Raw genomic sequence first — 20,255 nt, 5'->3', positions numbered from 1 at the left:
GTCGTTCGCTTCGTTCACATGCCTCGGCTAAGACCTTGACATACAACCTTCTCATCCTTCACGCTTCATCACTCTGGAATAATGGACAACGAAAAGCTCGGCCACAATTATCCAGAGGGCGTTGCGCCTTTGGGCTCCTCTACTGAAGATGAATTACAGAAAGCATCTACGGACTCCAAGGGCAAACAGAAGGCAGGGCTGGGATTAGCGGCATCTCAGCTTGGGGCCTCCACAAAGATGGTAGTCAATGCCATCACGACATTTCGGGAAGTGCCAGCTTTGGCATCAGAATTAAAATCCTCTGCTGGTTCGAGTAGCATGGGATCGCTTTCGCCTATTGCTGGCGAGTACTCGTCATACAAACCACCCCGGAATACGTTGCTTGACCAGAGCCGAGAGACTGCTCATGAGGGCCAGGATGATTCATTTGAGACGTTCACCAAAAGTTCAACGGATGCGCTGATAAATGATGGCTATCAAGTAGGCTTTTCTAGATCTTCATTTGCAGATCAAGAAGCATCAGATGGCCTGGCCGTTTTAGAACTTCTCTCGGAGCCAGCAAATGAATCGATTGAGACGACCCTTTCCCGGGAGCATGATTTGCAGATCTCAGGCGAGAATGAATCATGGAATGAAGCTGTGGCTGACACACTCATCGATCAAGACGACAAGCTTGATTTCACTCCTGATTTCATCACTAATTCTGAACTATCTTCACAAGCAGCACCGTATCTTGGAACAACGAACATTGAAGAGACAAGTAGTACTTGGTTTGGGTATTGGGGTGGTGTGTTTACAGCGTACAATGCCCGGGTATGGGGCAATTCGCACCCGACACCCACGATGGAAACATCAGATCGGGAGCAATGTAGCAGGGAGCCGACGACCATAAGTCGGGCGCTCGATCGGTTAAAGCTCATATTATATCACTTGAGAGGATAGGAGTGTAGCATCGGAAGAGGAAGTCGATTTTTTCATGTCATTGCAGCTATTTCTCACGTATTGTTATAACAGAACCATCAAAATGAACCAGATACGTCAAGGGTTAATTGTAACATGAATCCATATCATAATTTGCTGTCACATGGCCATCTTCACGTTCGCTCTCTTGGGCTTCTTCTAGGTACATGTCATAACCCAGCTCCCAGGCGATTTGTCCAGGTTAGCACAATAGTACACAAGTACCTTAGTAGCTTCCATTGGGTCTTGGCTTATTTAGTACCTGGTAGCTGCCGCTGCTGCCGGCTACCAGGATCCCCCCCACTCCTCCCAAACACTAACACAACACTGCTAGCTTCTGCTTAGGTGCGCCGTGCTAGGCCGGATTGATTTATCTATCCTCACGTCGCGCCTATCTCAGGTGACAAATGCAACTTTACGCGATCATACTCACAACCCAGTGACTTCAAACCACGACGACCAGTTGGCAGGCCCTTTGTGGGCCTACTCAAGTGCATTGGAAGGCTGATTTGTGCATAGAGAGGTAGCTTTGCTCATACAGCTGAACACAGCCGCGTCAATCGCCACTCACAAACCTCAAATGGTCAGCGCTGCTGAGCAGCGACACACAAAACAAGATGCCTAGCGCTCAGCATCCGCAAGCGAAGTTCGATCCGATACCCCCAGATCTTGATCTACACTCCTTGGTAGACCACACACCGAATTTTCGATGGGCTCAGCGAGTATCGCGATCCCAAATCCGCAGCCTGGGCCAGCATGACTTCGAGAAGCTCGTTGCGATACACGTCATAGCTGGTGGCAAGCCTCTCGTCATTGAAGGATGGGATGCTGCTTTGCCTTCCTCGCTTTTCAGCGCAGGATGGCTTGAGAATGCTTATGATAAAAAACGTTTGTAATCTCCCCGAGCTGCCACAGACAAATCACTAATCAGCTTGCCTTGCAGAGGAAAATGTCCGCGACATTTCCAACGCCTCTGATATTCCCATGACCACTGGACACTATCTACGGTCTATGAAACAGCTCACCAATCAGTGGACTCCGAGTACGTATCGCGACGAGCGTCGACAACGACTCTATCTTAAAGATATTGACTGCCCTGCGGAATGGCGCGATATGCTGCAAAAGATTATACATCCCAATCTCTTCTATCTCAACGAAAATGTCACCAGCAAAGGAGGTAAAAGGATGCATGACGAGGAAGCGTTTGAGAGTGAAACTACTGCAGCCTCCGCCGGAGATCTCATGTCCAGTTTACCAGAGGAAATGCGAGCCCAAAATCTCATGTGCTACATAGGTCATGAAGGGACCTACACGCCGGCGCACCGGGAGATGTGCGCATCGCTGGGGCAGAATATCATGGTCGAGGCGTCTCGAGATGAAAACGGAGAGAAAAAGGGCAGCTCAGTTTGGTTCATGACGGAGAGCAAAGACCGTGAAGTGGTTCGAGAGTACTTCCTGTCGATGCTTGGTCATGATATTGAGATTGAGAAGCACTTCGCGCAGATCAATGCTTGGAAGAAGGCCCCATTTGACGTCTACATTGTGGAGCAATGTGTGGGTGATTTCATCCTCATACCACCTCTCGCAGCACACCAAGTCTGGAACAGAGGAACCAGGACGATGAAGGTCGCTTGGAATCGCACTACGGTGGAGACGTTGGAGCTCGCACTACACGAAGCGCTGCCCAAAGCTCGCTTGGTGTGTCGGGATGAGCAGTATAAAAACAAAGCCATCATATACTACACACTCCAGAAGTACCACGCAGAACTCCGAAGCCTTGAAAAGAAAGCAGAAATGGTGCAGATTGGCTTCATGGGCTTTGGGCGAGATGTTTTTCGAAGTTCTCCACGCGTGAAGCAGTTGGCGGCTGACTTCAAGAAACTATTCCAGCTGTTTACCGAAATTCTCGTCGACGAGGTCTTTGCGTTCAAAGAAAAGGACATTGAGTATCTACCTTTTGACTCTTGTGTTACTTGCTCCTACTGCAGGTCCAACATCTTCAACCGGTTTCTTACCTGCAAGCATTGTATCAGACCTCTAATTAACGGGGACGAAGATGCATATGACGTATGTATGGAATGCTACGCAATGGGACGATCATGCGCCTGCCTCTCTGGCCTTCAGTGGTGTGAGCAGTGGTCGTGGTCAGAATTGACTGATAGCTATGAAGCTTGGAAAGCAACAGTCATCGCCATTGATGGCTACGTGGATTTGGAATCATCTCCTCACCCGCTCGAGGTAGCCAAGCAGAAGGCAGGAAAGAAATCTCTTGCTCAGATTTGCCAAGAAGCTCTACGGCGACGTCCCTGGAAAGACATTACTAAACCAGAGCGCGAAAAGACACCGAGTGACTCTGAGCAGGGTGATGCTGAAGATAAACCAAATAAGAAGTCAAGAAGAAAGAAGAAGAAGGGGGAAGTCCATCGATGCCATGTCTGCTGTCATCCGGATTACAGCTATCGGGTACATCTATGCACGAACCCTGGTTGCTCCGAAGCCTACTGCTACGGCGTTTTATACCGGGCATTCGATCTTATGCCACAAACTGTTTTAGAAGACGAACATTGGCAGTGTCCCAAATGCCTCGGGATATGTAATTGTGGCCACTGCCGCCGCACAGGCACTACGCAGCCATACATGCCAAAGAACACATCTCTTGGACATGATACTCGCCGGATCGCCGACGACCGCAGCGTAGAGGCATTAGTGGATTTCCGAATTCATAACCTGTCCTGGTTGAAAGCCGCAGGGGAAGAAAGCCGCAGTAAAGACAGCAAGAGAATGCAATTGCTACGGGAGCAGGCGGATAACGCCAAAGCCCAAGATGCACTGACACACGCCGAAGCAGAGCCTAGGGTGCAATCCAGTCCCGTTTTCGCCACACAGCCCACGGAAACTTCTGCAGTCAATGGTTATGGAGACCAAAGCCAAGTGCTCGGTCGAGATGGAGGAACTTCGACAGATTACTCATTTGACGTGGCCAATAATCACACCCTTGACGTCGACGACGTGCCGGCAAATGATGCGGCCCCTACCCCGGCCAATGTCAGGGAGCGAGAGAATGTGGATTCATCCCAGTATCCCGATCCATCAGTGTTCGCACGCCAGCGTATAGGAATGGGTTACTATGAACAGGACGACACTCCGGATAAAATTCTTTTTGATCCATACCAAGCGCCGTCCGCGGATTCAATGGAAGCTGATGAACCAACTGTTCCAGAGTTTGTAAAGAAAACTATTCGGGCAGCCAAGAGGAAGGCGAAGCGGGAGAATGAAGATCCCGATTTCATAATTCCTAAAAGTCATCAGAAAAGAACCAAGCTCACGGCAGAGCTGTCCGATTTCCTCGACAATATGGACCCAGCTCTTTTTGCAGATGGGGGCTCGGCAGCAACAGTCAAGCAAACAACTACCATTCCCCCCTTAGATGGTGACGCTTCTACCAAGTCGTCAGCGGTTCATCATGAAGAGCCGGACATAGTACCTGAGATATCTCTGCCTCGACCTGACATCAACGAGCCAACTCTTCGACATGCCAAGCCACGAGCGTCGTATGTAGAGGTTGATGATCTGGATATAGACGAATTAGAGGAAACCGAAGCGGTTTCCTTGCCGTCTCCAAAAGCGTTGGCGAGCTCAACGACAGCCGACGGCTCGTTAGCCGTGCAAACGAACGGGAAGGAACTGGAATCGAGCAACCCCGAAGTTCAAGACCCCGATGGAGCATTCCAGGAGACAATCGGGGATGTGATTCTAAAGAGACGCGGTCGGCCCCCAAGGAATATGCCAAAGACAGCATCACCAGTGAAGAACGTACCGCCGCCGCCGCGGCCGCCGGCGCCACAATCTGATGGCGGGAGGAACAGACGAAGGCGGGGTCGTCCAAAGAAGTCGCTGTCTACGTCATGGGGACTTGAAGAAGACGTGGCAGCATCTAATGATGAAGAAATTCATGGAGCGGAATATTTAGCAGTACAGGAAACACCCAACGATGGAGATATCCGTCCCGCTGGTGATTCACAGCAACGACGCAGGCTCTCCAGGCCTCCAGGCGTCACTACCATTGCCGCCCACTTTCCTCGGGAGGATCAGCACCTCACCATACCTGATGAAGTTGTGACTGAAGATGAAACAGTAGATCGAGCACCGAAAAAGAAGAGAGGTCGGCCCCGAAAATCTGACGTTCCTACTCGAAGTGGACCCTCGCTGGATGTGGTCTTGCCGATGAATTCTCAATTTATGTCTATGGCCGAACGAATGGCTCTTAAAGGGAAATCGTTCAAAATTGGCACACGGAAATCACGGAACGTCTCCAAGGCGGTAAACAAGGCTTCTGAAGAAGACGAAGGGGAGGGCAAGAGTCACCAAGGGCGCACCGGCAGAAGTATCAAGGTTAATGAGACGATGATGCGTTCCCGGTCTAGCAGCTCTAAGGAATCAACAGATGACGAAGACATACCATCGAACGGGCGTGCAACTAAACGTATCGGACGGTGAAGAGAGGATCGGTAAAAAGAACACGAGATGGCTGTGAAGATGGCAACACCAGGCTACTAAGTTGAAGGAATAATACTGTCACAAGTAGCACCCAGACGGAGATGAAACATGTTGTATAGTATGATACCTAAATACATAAAATAAGTAAAACTGCTCCGCATGAATTTCTTGAAAAGCTAGAACGTTCTTTTTATCGTAATGGGGGCAACTTGGACTGGAGGCTTCTCAGCATGAGAAATATCCGTGATTTTTGTTTTGTAATTTTTTTTTCATATAGACTATTAACAGTACGTCTTGTTTCAAGTTATACTATATTTTATAATTCTCTTAGTTTTCTTGCCCAACTATAATTAGGACGTTGGTTCACTGTTAAGTACTCCTTGATATTTGACTAACATAGGCAACCCTGGGAGGTGATATGCGTTGAGGCGCTCTTCAGTGTTCCAAAATTTCTACCTGCAACTACAGTGCTGAAAATACAAAGAGCTGTGGCGAGCAGTTAGCTTCTAATCAACGTCGATAGTCTAAAGAGCCGCGGGAAGACTTACATTGTTGGTTGCGGCTATGGCAATACTATCCTCGAACGGATGCCAGCTCATGTGTAGTATCTTCTTGTTGAAGTCAATCTGGTCCGCGTCCGTCTCTTTCCGCATTCTCTGGCCCTGGGCACCACCAGCTGGGCTGCCCGCTCTTGAACCTCCCTTCTTCCCACCGTTCGCAGCTGTGGGGCTTGTGGATGAATTAATGGGTGTAGGGACGCCCACCTTCTTTGCCTTGAAAGCTGACTTGTCCGCTTGGAGAACCACCTCCACCTCCTTGTCGGGATCGGAAGGATAGATCATGAAGTTGTTGTTGTAACTTCCCGTCATGACATTCTTGGCATCGCCGGAAAAGACGACCTCGAACTTGTCGAAGATGCTGTCGTTTTCATACGTATCGCATAATCGAGGGCGTAGATGCTCGTGGATGGGTATCGTCTTGACGGGTTGCCGCTCCATATTGATGTCCCATATCTTGACGGTGAGATAATCTCGAGATAAGACATATCTTCCGTCATAGGAGAATCGCACATCTGATATTGACGAAATGATTTCGGAAAAGAACGATCTAGATGAAGGATCTTCCTCTTGTTCGAATACTAAGTGGGTTTTCCCCTCTTGGTCAGTGTTCTCCGCGAAACCTGGGGAATTAGGATGGATTTGGTTGGATACAAACATTTTGCGTGTTGGTCGCACAAGGCGCTCTCTCGCATATCGGCAAGCTTGATGGTGCCCTTTGAGCTGGCATACATGAACCAGTTGCAGCTGATTGGGTGGAACTCAGCTGCAGTGATCACCTCGGTCAGCTCCTCCATATTGGCGGGTTTGATGTCAACAATGTTGAAGCTCTGATCTTGAATATTGAGGTTCCAGAGGTTGATGCGCAAATCGTCACTGCTAATGAAGGTTTCGCCATCACTGTTCACGGATATGCTGTTGATGTGGTATGCGTGGGCGTTTGCATAGGTTCGTCTGGGGACGGCGGCGACAACAGTATCGTGGTGTGTGAGGCGAGGCAATTTGAGGTCGGCCGCATTTCTGAACTGCTGGGTCGTGGGGAGAGCTCGAAGGCCTCCGCCTCCGCCCACCGGACCGCCAGGCGTTACATCGTGGGAAAGATTGTTCTCCGCCACCACCTTCAGAGACTTCTCAAAAACCTTCCACAGCTTGATCGTCTTGTCATTGGTTGATAGGAGGTAATGGGAAGCATTCTGTCGGCGGCACCACTTGATCTTGTTGATCTTTTCCTCGATCTCGAGAGACTTGAGGTAGTCAAACTCAGGCTCGTGGGATTGAAACTCGGTGTGAAATTTGTATTCACAGGATTTTTTCTACCAAGAATTAGAAAGGCTGCGGCCACGAGAGCATTTGCGAGCTGGGCAAGGGGGCAAATACCGTCTCGTTGCGTTCAAATAGAACCACTCGCCCTCCTTTGTCACCGGTTGCAAGATAGTTGCCTGTGTGGTCAAACTCTACCGTTGAGATGATGTCGGCTGGGGCCCCGCGGTCAGTATCACACAACATACGTCAGAGGAGAGGACGCGGCGAACCTTCGGTGATATCCTCAACATCGCCCTTGTCGCCGAAGCATCTGGGAATCGGATTTAGCTGCAAAGTCCAATGCACGGAAGCTCTAGCACAGGCACATACTGGGTAAACTTCCAGGTTGGTGAGCTCGCTTCACTGTCGACCATTTTGGTTGGCAGCGATAGCAGGGATCAGAGGTGGCACAGGCAGCCGGGGTGACGAGATACAGCGCAACAGGAGGTCAATGAGGGGTGATGGGTCGTGGCGCTTGATGAGTCCGCGGCAGCGTGGTGAGGATTCGGGCGTGGCAAGAGTCGCGAGGGTCGGGGCTTGTTGGAGGAGCAATCAGTCTTTATGATGCAGATGATGTCGTTTGCTGTTGCACGTGGCGGGCTGAAGAGAGACCGCACAGCTAGACGTTACTAAGAGGTGCCGCAGCTATTGGTGGGGCACGGGAGCAGAGAAGCCAGATACAAGAGACTAGAGGGGTTGGGCCGGATATGATGCGCGTTGAGTTAACGCCAATTCCAGCTGCGGGAAGCTCCCAGAAGGGCTTCGGGTGGCAGCCCAACTTGCGGAATTTGGGGGGGTAAAAGGCAAAGTATACCTTGCCTTACGTGTGCTACAGCTTGGATGTTGGGACAAAATTGCCTCGCTGATACTGAATTTTACGAGTACACTGTTTGCATTTATGTATACTTGATTAATTTACTATTATTGTCTTCATAAATTCAGTTATACAAGCTTTGCATCATGATTGCTGCTCCTGATGCATTCTAAGGCGGGGCAAACCATCCCCCGTACGTTTCTGACATGGCCACACGCAGGTAGGTAGGTGGGTAATGGATGTGATGTTTCGAGATAAGGAGGCGTGGGCAAAGGTTGGTGATATAGGTAGGTAGGTAGATATATGCCCTCCTCCTCTTTTATTTTCTTGTCTCTTCTTTGTTCTCAACGAGTACGTAGTATCTGGTCAATGTGCTCTCGGCTATTCTTGTGCGTTGTCTCGAGATACAGCAATCTTTGGTTCAGTCGATCGACATCACCATCAAGATCCTGCATCTGGCGTTGTAATTTGCCGTGCAAAGTATTGGGAGGAAGAGAAACAAACCTACACCCCGCGAAGAGTCAACGTTAGTTCCATCACTGTGTAGCTGCCATGCCTCGTGACCTGTCCGTTTATACGTACATTTTCCCCACGCCTTCATAGACGACAGAATTGCTTGGGAAGCTCTGTAGTTCGCTAATGGTTAACCGCAGTAGGCGCTGTTCTCGCTGTTTGCCTGCGATTTGACTTCGAACCATGCCGATTTGTTGTTGCGCTGCGATGGCCTGCGACTCGATCTCGAGCGCCAGCTAGCAAGATTGGTCAGTGTGAATTGCAAAATCCGCAGTCATCAGGCTTACCTTCTGCAGAGCTTCATTAGATATAGACATGATTAACAACTGGGTTTTGCCTTGAGGCAGCTCAAGGTAGGCCCAAAGAATCAACCAAACAACGCCGATTGTCTACAAGAGAAGCACCCTGAACAGTGGCTCTGGTAAGGTACCTTAAATTCAGCAGATCGAATACGCTCTGGGAATTCTTGCTAGGCTAACGCTAATTGGGCTTAGCTTAGTATAGTACTTGGTGAAATATTTCGGTACTTTATGGGATATGATAGGAAATTGAATCAAATACAACGAGAATATTGATAACTATATTTTTTATTAAATGGTATTAAGAGAATGTAAATATGTATTATAATTAATAGATGAATTCTTTTTTTTTTTTTTTTAAATTGATTTCAGATTACTCTTCTCTCGGGGAAAACCTTATGAAAGCACCTCACAGTCTCTATACAGTGCGCGTTTCCATGGTCTGGAAACTTTAACACTATCGACATTTCGCAAAGTTAGACCAGCTATTTTTTCCCCCATGCATGTCTTTCAGGTGCAGCAACTGTGTTGAGACCTCGAACATACATCATCACTACCTTCTGTCTTTATTTTTATTCATACGTTACGAGTCGCACGATCAGGTCAAGCTTCTTGTTCTTGATTATCTGCTACTCGATTAATTACCCTCCTCGCGCAGCCGAAATTTCAGCCGCGCGTAGTCGCGTTCTTTCTTCTTCGATTCGTTGCCCGAGAATCGTTCAGCAGCATCAAGCGATTCGATTCTCCTCACAGCAGGCATAATCCAACATGGGTATCCCCGCGGCCTTCCGATGGCTATCCAACAAATATCCTAAGATCATTTCTCCCGTGATTGAGCAGACACCAATTACCACCGAAGATGGCATCACCATTCCCGTTGACACCACTCAACCAAATCCCAATGGAGAAGAGCTCGACAATTTGTACCTGGACATGAATGGAATTGTCCATCCATGCTCTCATCCAGAAGATAGGCCTGCCCCGGCCGATGAGGAGGAGATGATGCTAGAAGTTTTCAGATACACGGATCGTGTCGTGAACATGGTTCGCCCTCGCAAAATTCTCATGATTGCTGTTGGTAAGTGTGGCGCCCAGTCCTCGTAATCGCCAGCCCTGAGTGATTTACGACTATTGCTTTTGATCAGAGTAGGCTAACAAATGTCCAACAGATGGAGTTGCACCAAGAGCGAAGATGAACCAGCAACGATCCCGACGATTTCGGTCAGCTCGGGAAGCCCAGGAAAAGGAAGAAGATAAGAAGGCGCTGATCGAGCTACTAAAACGTCAAAACGGCGGTGCTTTTCCAGCTGCTGACACGGAAACCGTTGTCAAGAAAGCTTTCGATTCCAACTCCATTACTCCAGGCACTCCGTTCATGGATATCTTGGCCCTGAGTCTGCGATATTGGTGCCAATACAAATTGAACACGGATCCCGCTTGGGCTAAGCTCAAAATCATTATATCTGATGCTACGGTCCCAGGTGAGGGTGAACACAAAATCATGTCCTTCATCCGATCTCAACGCACCTCTCCTAATTACGACCCTAATACTCGTCATGTCATCTATGGCTTGGATGCCGATCTTATCATGCTGGGGCTTGCCACGCATGAACCTCACTTCCGAGTTTTGCGTGAAGATGTATTTTTCAATGAGGGCAAAAACAGGACATGCAAGCTCTGTGGCCAAAAAGGACACGAGGCTAATAATTGCCGTGGAGCACCGAAGCCCGCTGAGGATGCTGACAATGAGAAAAGCAAGGACAGCCAAACTCCTGTCTTGAAGCCTTTTATTTGGCTACACGTTTCTGTTCTTAGAGAATATCTCGCGGCTGAGCTGTCTATTCCAGATCTCCCCTTCAAATTTGATCTAGAACGCGCGATTGACGACTGGATTTTCATGTGCTGCTTCGTTGGTAACGACTTTCTGCCTCATTTGCCAGCTCTGGAAATTCGTGAGCATGGAATCGACACCCTGACTACGATTTGGAGAACCAATTTACCATCTATGGGTGGCTATGTCACCAAAGATGGCCACATCGATTTGGAGAGAGCGCAAGTCATTCTTGACGGCCTTGCGAATCAGGAGAGTGCAATTTTCAAGCGAAGAAAAGAACAGGAAGATCGTCGAGAGGCTTCTTTCAAAAGGAGAAAGCTTCAAAACGAAGGCTACTCAAGGAATGGGCAGCACGGCTCTGCTTCCAAGCAAAATGGGCATGCAGATCCAACTAAAGGATTGCAGCTGTTCCCTATCGCGACACAGCCCACAAATTTGCTAGCAAATATCACCCACGACATGGTTGTCAGCCGCGGTGCTGCCCAAGATGTGACGTTAGCCAACAAGGGTGCGGCTAGTGTCATGCGAGACCGACTGCGAGCAGACACCAACAAGGACAATGTTGACAAGGACAATGCCAACCAAGACGAGACGGCGTCCGGCGCAGCAGCAGACATTACCCAACCACTGCCTTCGGCTCTTGGGAAAAGGAAGGCTGCAGAACTTGATGACACTGCCAACTCCTCTTCAGCAGAGTCATCTAAACCTAAACCACAGGTACCCCAGGAGGTTGAACCAATCGATAATGTTCGTTTGTGGGAAGACGGGTATGAAGATCGCTACTACCAGCAGAAGTTCCATAAGGATCCACAAGATGTTGAATTTCGCCACAAAGTCGCCGAGGCGTACGTGGAAGGTTTGGCCTGGGTATTGTTATATTACTTCCAGGGATGTCCGTCTTGGGAGTGGTACTATCCTTACCATTACGCCCCCTTTGCCGCAGATTTCAAGAATCTCAGCAAAATGGATATCCGCTTCGAGAAGGGGCGAATTTCTAGACCTTTTGAACAGCTCATGAGCGTCTTACCAGCGGCATCTCGTCATGCTCTCCCCACAGTGTTCCATGATCTAATGTTGAATAAAGACAGCGAGATTATTGACTTCTACCCCGAAGATTTTGAAGTTGATCTAAATGGAAAGAAGATGGCATGGCAAGGAGTGGCTCTTCTTCCATTTATCGACATGTCACGACTCCTTAAGGCGGTTCAAGGCAAGTATCCTCTATTAAGCCCAGAAGATGTTGCACGAAATACAGTAGGAAGAGAAGTTTTGTTGTTATCCGACAACCACGAAGGCCTTTACGACGACATCTTGACCACTTTCTATTCTAAGAAGCAAGATCGCTCAAGGCTCAGTATCAATACAGAACATAGCAATGGCCTCGCCGGGGAGATTGAGAAACAAGAGAACAAGGTTCCCCATGGGGCCTTGAGCTATCCTCTCGAGCGACGATCTATGCCGGATCTAGATTACGACCATTCCATCAGGTGAATATCCATCTTACTTTATCCCACCACCCTTGTATCACTCAACTAATCAGCCGCAGCGTTTACTATGACATGCCCCAGGTATCGCAGACACACAAATCAATGCTCCTACGCGGAGTGCGAATGCCGCCGCCGGCTTTGACTAGGAGTGATATTGAGGTAATTCGAGGAAAAACCAACCGACCAGGTCGCAATTATGGAGGACACCCGCAGCACTACGGCAATAACAATGGTGGTCGGTACAGGGGTGGTTATTCCGGTGGCTATAGGGACTCACGAGACTCTTATAACGGACACAATAGGGACAACCAACGCTTCGAGCCGCACTCTAATGCGCCTTATGGTATGCCGCAAGCTGGGAGATGGCAGCCTTCAGGCGGGCCATCGTTTGACCCGAGGGCGGGTCCGCCGCCCGGTACATATGCCCAACCTCAGCAGGGTTGGTCCGACAATAGGAACGACTACAACCGCCAGGGGAACGACTACAACCGCCAGGGAAACGACTACAACCGCCAGGGGAATGACTACAACCGCCAGGGGAATGACTACAACCGCCAAGGAGGGCGCGGAGGCAACTATGGAACACGGCCTCATTACGGTGGTGGTCAACGGCGCGGACGTGACTATGCGTAACTTGATATAACTCGCCATCCTGTGCGTATGTGAGGTAATTCGTCCTTCCCGAAACGCACATATATGCTGTAGGAATGTTTTACCGAAGGGTATTGCTATGCTGCCCAGCAGACAATGGATGCCAGAGTCATCTTGCTCGTACGTAAACAAGTTACCTCACACATCAAGACTTATTCATGTCTGTGTGTATGACAAGGTACAATATTAATAGTAATAGATATATCAATGCCAATTCCGTCTCTACTACTTGACTTTCAACCAAGGCCGCCCCAGATGCCTCGGATTCTCCTTGCAAGCTGTATGTCTTTTTGCATAAGCGTAACTCTCTTTGCGTGGACGGCGCACAGCTGCGCATCCTCAAAAAGATGTACCATGAAGGCCTCCGCGGCCTCTTGTAGTGCCTGAATAGCCTGGCTCTGCCATCTGAAGTCTTTTCCTCTCGGCCGACAGTTCAAGCCAATTTCGCGAACCTAACCACTATCAAAAAACACGTCCAGATGAGAATGGGAGGCAAGTGCAGCACTCACAAGGCGCATGAATGGCAGTTTTAACAATAAAAGCTTTGTATTTGACTGGTACTGCCTGATCTCTCGCAGCGCAACGGTGCCCGGGCGATATCGTCGCTTCTGTCTTGTAGGCAATGGATCGCCCGCTGAACGACAGTTAGCAGACAGCAAAGAGGAACCTTTGGGGATTGTCTAGCACGTACGTTGTACATCGCTTGGTCTGGAGCGCAATTTTTGTGAGGCCGCCGAAGTCTTTTGACGAGGAGCCATTATAGAGAGGGTATCAATTAAACAGAAGGAAGCGCGAAGAAAGAAAATCCATGCGTGATGGCCAACACATGGGCTACATCGAGGCGCATTGAGATCGAGAACAAAGACTATTTTGTTCGGGTGGAACGACGCGTTGCTGGTCAACCCGGTGACAGCCATACCCGATAAGATAACGCGACCTACCCATGTTCGGAGCTATTTTTAGAAATCAAGGCACCATGCCCAGTGCACAGAAATAATCTATAGAGGAAATAATTTAATACTTATAATTCAAAATCATTGATACCGCGATTGTATTTAAGTGCTAGGAAATGTTACATGTTATACATATATGGATCTTTAACCAAAAAGCTTTTTTCTAGTACTATTATAATTATTTATTATAATTATAGCTGTCTAGTACTCTGTATCATCTACAATATGGTATGCTGAATAGCGAAATTGGAGGGGCTGAATAGGCGTTTCCCTAAATTAACATGGCACATTGTGACATGCATGAGGCGCCTAGGCCAGGGTGTTTTCTAGAAGCTTTCCGCAAAGCTCAATTTAACTGTGGCCTATACTAGGTAGAGTATGTGGAAGCTCTACGTAGCGCAACCAGTTTCCGACACCAATTCTCAACCAAGGACATGGGTGAAGTGACGACATGTTCTCTATCTCCAGCACGCCGGCGAAACAGTCCGCTGGCGAAACCATCACTGTCCTCAGTGGCCGACTTGCTTCCGCAACTCTCCTCGAAGATCGGCGCGCTGCGGTTCTAGGCTTGCGAAGCTTCGCGAAGGACTTCCCAGCATCGGTAGCTTCTGGAGCGTTGAGGAGCCTGATTGGTAGCCTGTCCAAAGACTCCGAAGATGTCGACACAATCAAAATTGTTCTGGAAACTTTGCTGATGCTGTTCAACCCAAACAAGGAAAGCCCCGAAGCATCAGACGAAATCGCATTATGGCTGGCCGACGAATTCACCCAAAGGCAGGAGAACATTACGCTTGTGCTGGACTTCCTAGACGCTCCTGATTTCTACTCACGGCTATACTCTTTGCAACTTCTGAGCTCAATCCTTATAGCACGAACTCAGCGGACGGAAGAATGTGTCCTCTCTGCGCCATTGGGCATCAATCGACTCGCGGGCGTTCTTGACGACCAACGAGAGGCGATTCGCAATGAAGGTGTCAACCTGCTGATATTACTAACGTCTAGCTCAATTGAAATACAGAAACTCGTTGCCTTTCAAAATGCCTTTGATAAACTATTTGCCATTATTGCTGCCGATGGCTCGCTCTCTGAGGGTGGGAGGACCGTGGAGGACTGTTTGATACTCCTGGCCAACCTATTGAGGGGCAATTTGGCCAACCAGTCTCTATTCCGAGAGTCTGGTTGCATAGGCAAGCTCACAGAGATGCTTAAGGGACTGCTCGAAGATCAGAAACAGGAAGACAGCATTGCCAAGTGGGCACAGATCCAGCACAATCGCAACATCTACGCATTCATCTCCATCATCCGTTTATTCCTATCTGCAAGCTCCGCTGAGACGCATCAGAACCAAGCTACCTTCTGGAGACATGGGCTCAGCTATCTTGTCTTGCAGCTCGCATTCGATGCCGACGTTCAAATCCAAATCAAAGCTGAGGTGCGGAGGCCTGCTACCCTGCTTTTTAATCGTTTGAGCCGCAATCATAACATTTCGAGTAGGCTTTGGCCACATGTGGCGATTTGATCCGTAACAACATGACCATCCAGGAAGGATTCGCCTCACTCATGGTTCCTCCCCCCCTGGAATCTGCCGCTGGAGCTACAAGTGCACCCAACGGCCAATCTAAGATCTACATCATTGATGGTTTACTGGACCTGACACTAAACGTGCACGATCTTTCCGCATTTGACTTGCGATTCGCTGCTTGCCAATGCTTAAAGGCCTATTTTTCCAACCACCCCGAAGTGAAATCTCACTTTTTAGGCAGAGCCATAGAAGGCTACCAGTCTGGCCGTGACGAATCAGCCAACATCCTGAGTGTTTTGCTGAGGTTACCGGGGGATGTATTTTTGAGCGATCCATATCGTGTGTGGTTTGCCTCTGTTATCGCATTCCATTTGCTCTATGACAATCCTGCGGCCAAGGGAGTGGCAAAGGGTTTGACCGAAGGAGATGCCTCCAAGGGCGAAGAAGTAGTGACCAGCATACAAACGATCACGGCGCATCTTCTCATGCGGATACGTCGAGATGATGACACCCGCATATTAGTGGGATATCTAATGTTACTTCTTGGTTGGCTATTTGAGGACCTTGACGCCGTCAACGACTTTCTGGCCGAGGGCAGCAACGTCCAAGGTCTTATACAGGTAATCTCACAGCCAGTTCGCATCGCGGGAGAAGTCGTACAAGGTCTATGTGCCATGTTGTTGGGCGTCGTCTATGAGTTCTCAACGAAAGATTCACCCATACCACGAGCAACTTTACACTCTATTTTGGAGTCGCGGCTTGACAAAGACGGTTACTTGAATCGGCTGGCAAAACTTCGAAACCATCCCTTGCTCCGAGAATTCGAAGTTACGCCACAAAAACTCATCTCCTCCCTCGATGGTGAAGAGATCAACGTATTTTTTGATGATGTTTTTGTCGATTTTTTCAAGGATAACTACAGTCGTGCAATCCGTGCCATTGATAAGGTGCCCGATATGGAAGTCTCGGTTATTACGAATGGTACGGAGCAGGGTATTTCAAGGCAGCTTGTGGACTCTCTGCGGAATCAGATAGACGAAAAAGACCACGCAATTCAAGAAGCCAACAAAGTCAATAAGTCTCTGGAAGGGGCCGTTAAAGAGGCGCAGGAAGCGAATCGCCGTGCAAACGAAGATGCCGAGGCCACAGCGGCGAAGTTGACGACAGAAATGCGGTATGTCTGGAGTCTTTGACATATTGAGTGCTCGAAACACAACTAAACTATATCTCTAGCAAACTGCAAGGCCAACATGCTGCGAAAATCTCGGAGTATGAGCAAAGAGCTGCTCAAATGCAACAGCAGCTCAATGCGAAAGACTTGCAGCTTCAAACCCAACTTGCTGCTAAAGATCAGTATCTACAAACTCAGCTCAATGGCAAAGATCAGCAGCTCCAGAACCAGCTAAACCAGGCTAAAAAAGCGCACGAAGTAGAAGCAGAACGTGCGAGACAGCGAGCGGAAGCTGAAATCGCAGATTTGCGGGCGACTGTTAGCAGGCTTGAGGTTGACGTGATGAAGGTGAGCAGACGTAGACATGGTAATCTGGATTGCTTTCTATGGATTTGGCTAATTGGAATTCTCTGCAGGCCAATAAGAGCAAGACTCTTGAACTTCAGGCGCTTCGCGCTGAGCATGCCGATCTATTAAAAGAGCATACCGCGCAACTAAAGGAGGCCAACGAGAAAACGGAAGTGAAGGAAAAAGAGCTAAAGAATACGAAAGAAGAGGCTGAGCGGCTACGAGAACAAGTTGAGGAGCGGCGGAAAGAAGCCGAGAAACGACAAGATGAATATGAGAAGTTACAGGACGAAGTCGAGAAGCTACAGGAGGAAGCCAAGAAGCTACGAGAAGAAGCTGAAAAGGCACAACAAGAAACTGAGAAGCTACAGCAGGAAGCTGCAAAGGTGAGACACGATGGATTCGACGTCAATATAGCGTTGCTGACACGTATCCCTAGACAAAGCAAGCTGTGGCAGATGCAGATAAAGCCAGGGACGCGGTTCAGTCTGAACTAGACGATCTTCTCATGGTGTTTGGTGATCTAGAGGAGAAGCTAGGAAAATACAAGGTAGGCGATCCTGTCGCACATCAATTCATTCATGCAATTGGAAAGAAACACTCCATACTAATGCAGGACGCTATCAGACTCGCTTGAAAGGGCTTGGTCAGGAGGTATCCGACGGTGAAGATGATGACGGGGACGATGGCGAGGAAGAAAGCGATGCTGAGGAGGATGGAAACGACGTCGACTGATTTGAAGCATTTGGAGCGAGGCTATTAGAATCTTTGCGGCAGAATTGAGCATTATCAAACAATGTAGATAAAACTAACAGCAGGAATTAAAAGAAGATGTGAGCTGACAAACAGCATCTCCGTCGTCAGAATGTTATTCTAATGGCTCTTTGGTTGTTGATTGGGGGCATGAAGCTGAAGCTTGGAATTTTCATGGTGTAAATCATACCTATATAAGACAGTTTAGACTAAAGAAAATTGGAGTGGGACCTCCCATCGAACTCACCTCTTGCCTTTTACCAGATGTGACCGTGGGAATGGCCCAACAGACTCCATTTCAATAATCTTTGGCATTACCTCATCTGGATGGTTCCAGGTTCGAATACAGTTGGAGATTTTTTCTCTCAATTTTTTTGCTGTTTATTTGTGCACTTTCTGGATCATGAATGGGTAGAGAACTGTAGAAAAAAGCTCTAGAGAGATAAAAGGCTACAGCGCTTTCGCTTCTGGCGGCGTAATAAACATTTGTTGGAGATCTTTTGTCGTACATGAAGCCCTACGTGATTTATGAGAGAGGTGGGGCCTTGATGTCTTGTGGAAGAAAAACAGCCTGCGTTGTACGGAGTACCTGAATCGCACTAAGATCTCAGGGAGTATACTCAGCAAGTGCAATCACTACTTACCTCTTACTCTGTTGTGGCGTGGTAAAGATGTACTTTTTCTGAGTATGAAGTAGCTTTCTGCGCTTGCTGAGAACCATGGTGTCAGTGCTACCTAGAGGTTAGTACACTAAAAAAAAAAGATGCTGTAAATTTCCTACGCCAAAAAGAAAGAAGAAGCAACCGCCAAACAGCAACAAATTTTGCATCCGCCATAAAAGAAAAAGAAAAAATACGGCGGAAAAATGAGTGCGAGATCAGTATCCGGGTCGTCGTCGGCCACTTCTGATGTATCAGATGAGGGAGAATGGCTCGACATTGAGAACGATGAAGAGTCCATCACTATTGTTTCCCTGTTCGACTCGCAGACATTCTCTAGCTGGAACGAGATGCTCGATAGCTGCAAAAAGCATCACGACTTCGACTTTATTGCCACCATTAAAACTCTCCAGCTCGATTTCCATGGCGCGGTGAAGCTTGTCAATTATATCCGCAGCCGGGTCCGGGATCAGCAGCCCGTAGCCAAAAACATGACCCTCGCAGACTTTGAGGATGACGGTTACTTTAAGCCTGTCCTCGAGAATGATGCTCTGATCGTGTCTTTGGATGAGATTCTCGACAGCGACTTGGTCAAGGCCGATACCACTGCGAGTCAGTTGGACAGCTCTCAGGGAGAGCTATTGGCGCAGAAGCAAGCGCTTGAGGCTGAGCTGGAATCCGTCCGGACTCAATTCTCAAACTATCGACTTGCCGTTCAGGAAACACTGGATCGTCGATGGGGAGATGACACGGAGCAGAGCCCAGCCAAGGGTGCTGCCAAGGGCGATCGCGGAAACTATTATTTTGAATCCTACGCCTACAACGGTGAGTGCATCTACATGCGTGGGTTAAGCAGACATATACTGACGATATTAGAAATTCATGAGACCATGCTGAAGGACACGGTCAGAACTGATGCTTACCGTGATTTCATTTACAACAACAAGCACATCTTCAAGGGCAAGGTTGTGCTCGATATTGGCTGCGGCTCAGGTAAGAGATGCTTTGATGACCAATAGGTTATCACCTACATAAATCCTGACCTGTATTTGTAGGAATTCTGAGCATGTTCTGCGCAAAGGCTGGCGCAGCTCGAGTTATTGCCGTCGATAATTCAGACATCATTAAGAAAGCCACTGAAAACATCTTCAACAATGGCCTTTCTGACATCATCACTTGTGTCAAAGGTGCTATCGAGGAGGTCAAGTTGCCTGTTGACCAGGTCGACATCATCGTCAGCGAGTGGATGGGCTACTGCCTATTATACGAAGCCATGCTTCCCAGCGTTCTCTATGCTAGAGATCGATACCTCAAGCCTGATGGCCTACTTGTTCCCAGCTCTGGCACCATCTGGATGGCACCCGTCCAAGATACGGAGTATATGTCAGAACATATATCTTATTGGAGAGACGTCTATGGATTCGATATGAAGGCTATGCAAGAGGGTATTTACGATGATGTTAGAGTCGAAGCGATGCCCCAAAACGCTCTCTGCGGAAAACCATACCCCTTCAAGGTACTCGACCTCCACACGATCAAGCCTGAAGAGCTATCCTTCACAGCCAGATGGGAGTCCCAGCTGCTGCGACGGCTAGATGGGCTAGACGGTTTCTTAATCTGGTTCGATAACTTCTTCGCCACCTCTAGAAGTGAGCCCGCGCCGGAGCCCATGACGACTCCCGAAGTGTTTGTAAAGGCGAAGAACGGCAACGTCGCATTCACAACCGGCCCCTCTGGCATTGTGACTCATTGGAAGCAAGGGCTGCTTTTGGTGCCACCAGAAAACTCGCCTTCCAAGCTGGAGCTGCCAGAGACAATCTCTGGGCAAATTACTTTTGCGGCCCTTGAGGAGAATGCTAGAGCGTTGAGAATCAATGTCACATGTTCCTCTGAGAGCAAAGAAGGGAAGAAATGGTCCTGGAAGTTGGAGTAGAG

The 20,255-nt window shown here is 48.5% G+C and overlaps 5 protein-coding genes across 5 annotated transcripts; 4 read left to right on the top strand and 1 right to left on the bottom strand.

Annotated features, from left to right (window-relative positions):
* Positions 1-81: 81 nt before the first annotated feature.
* Positions 82-5,457, top strand: Triagg1_6315 (uncharacterized protein; the record flags this gene model as incomplete). The annotated part of the gene is made up of 3 exons (XM_062900926.1): positions 82-813; positions 1,512-1,848; positions 1,904-5,457. The coding sequence occupies 3 exons, from the start codon at positions 82-84 to the stop codon at positions 5,455-5,457; spliced, it is 4,623 nt and encodes a 1,540-aa protein (XP_062754861.1).
* A 462-nt stretch (positions 5,458-5,919) lies between these two features.
* Positions 5,920-7,690, bottom strand: Triagg1_6314 (uncharacterized protein; the record flags this gene model as incomplete). Its single annotated transcript, XM_062900925.1, has 6 exons — positions 5,920-5,943; positions 6,006-6,529; positions 6,673-7,327; positions 7,392-7,489; positions 7,547-7,587; positions 7,647-7,690. 6 exons carry the CDS (start codon positions 7,688-7,690, stop codon positions 5,920-5,922), a joined length of 1,386 nt encoding a protein of 461 aa, XP_062754860.1.
* Positions 7,691-9,710: 2,020 nt separating this feature from the next.
* Positions 9,711-12,896, top strand: Triagg1_6313 (uncharacterized protein; the record flags this gene model as incomplete). Its single annotated transcript, XM_062900924.1, has 4 exons — positions 9,711-10,020; positions 10,112-12,263; positions 12,323-12,502; positions 12,566-12,896. 4 exons carry the CDS (start codon positions 9,711-9,713, stop codon positions 12,894-12,896), a joined length of 2,973 nt encoding a protein of 990 aa, XP_062754859.1.
* Positions 12,897-14,318: 1,422 nt separating this feature from the next.
* On the top strand, positions 14,319-17,643 carry Triagg1_6312 (uncharacterized protein; the record flags this gene model as incomplete). The annotated part of the gene is made up of 6 exons (XM_062900923.1): positions 14,319-15,299; positions 15,362-16,563; positions 16,623-16,908; positions 16,977-17,294; positions 17,348-17,458; positions 17,536-17,643. 6 exons carry the CDS (start codon positions 14,319-14,321, stop codon positions 17,641-17,643), a joined length of 3,006 nt encoding a protein of 1,001 aa, XP_062754858.1.
* Positions 17,644-18,526: 883 nt separating this feature from the next.
* Triagg1_6311 (uncharacterized protein) lies at positions 18,527-20,253 on the top strand (the record flags this gene model as incomplete). Its single annotated transcript, XM_062900922.1, has 3 exons — positions 18,527-19,145; positions 19,197-19,313; positions 19,376-20,253. The coding sequence occupies 3 exons, from the start codon at positions 18,527-18,529 to the stop codon at positions 20,251-20,253; spliced, it is 1,614 nt and encodes a 537-aa protein (XP_062754857.1).
* Between the last annotated feature and the right edge of the window lie 2 nt (positions 20,254-20,255).

The sequence above is a fragment of the Trichoderma aggressivum genome, assembly GCF_033847375.1.
Source record: "Trichoderma aggressivum f. europaeum strain CBS 100526 chromosome Unknown scaffold_024, whole genome shotgun sequence".
Lineage (NCBI taxonomy): Eukaryota > Fungi > Ascomycota > Sordariomycetes > Hypocreales > Hypocreaceae > Trichoderma > Trichoderma aggressivum.
This window is presented reverse-complemented; position numbering and strand designations above follow the sequence as displayed.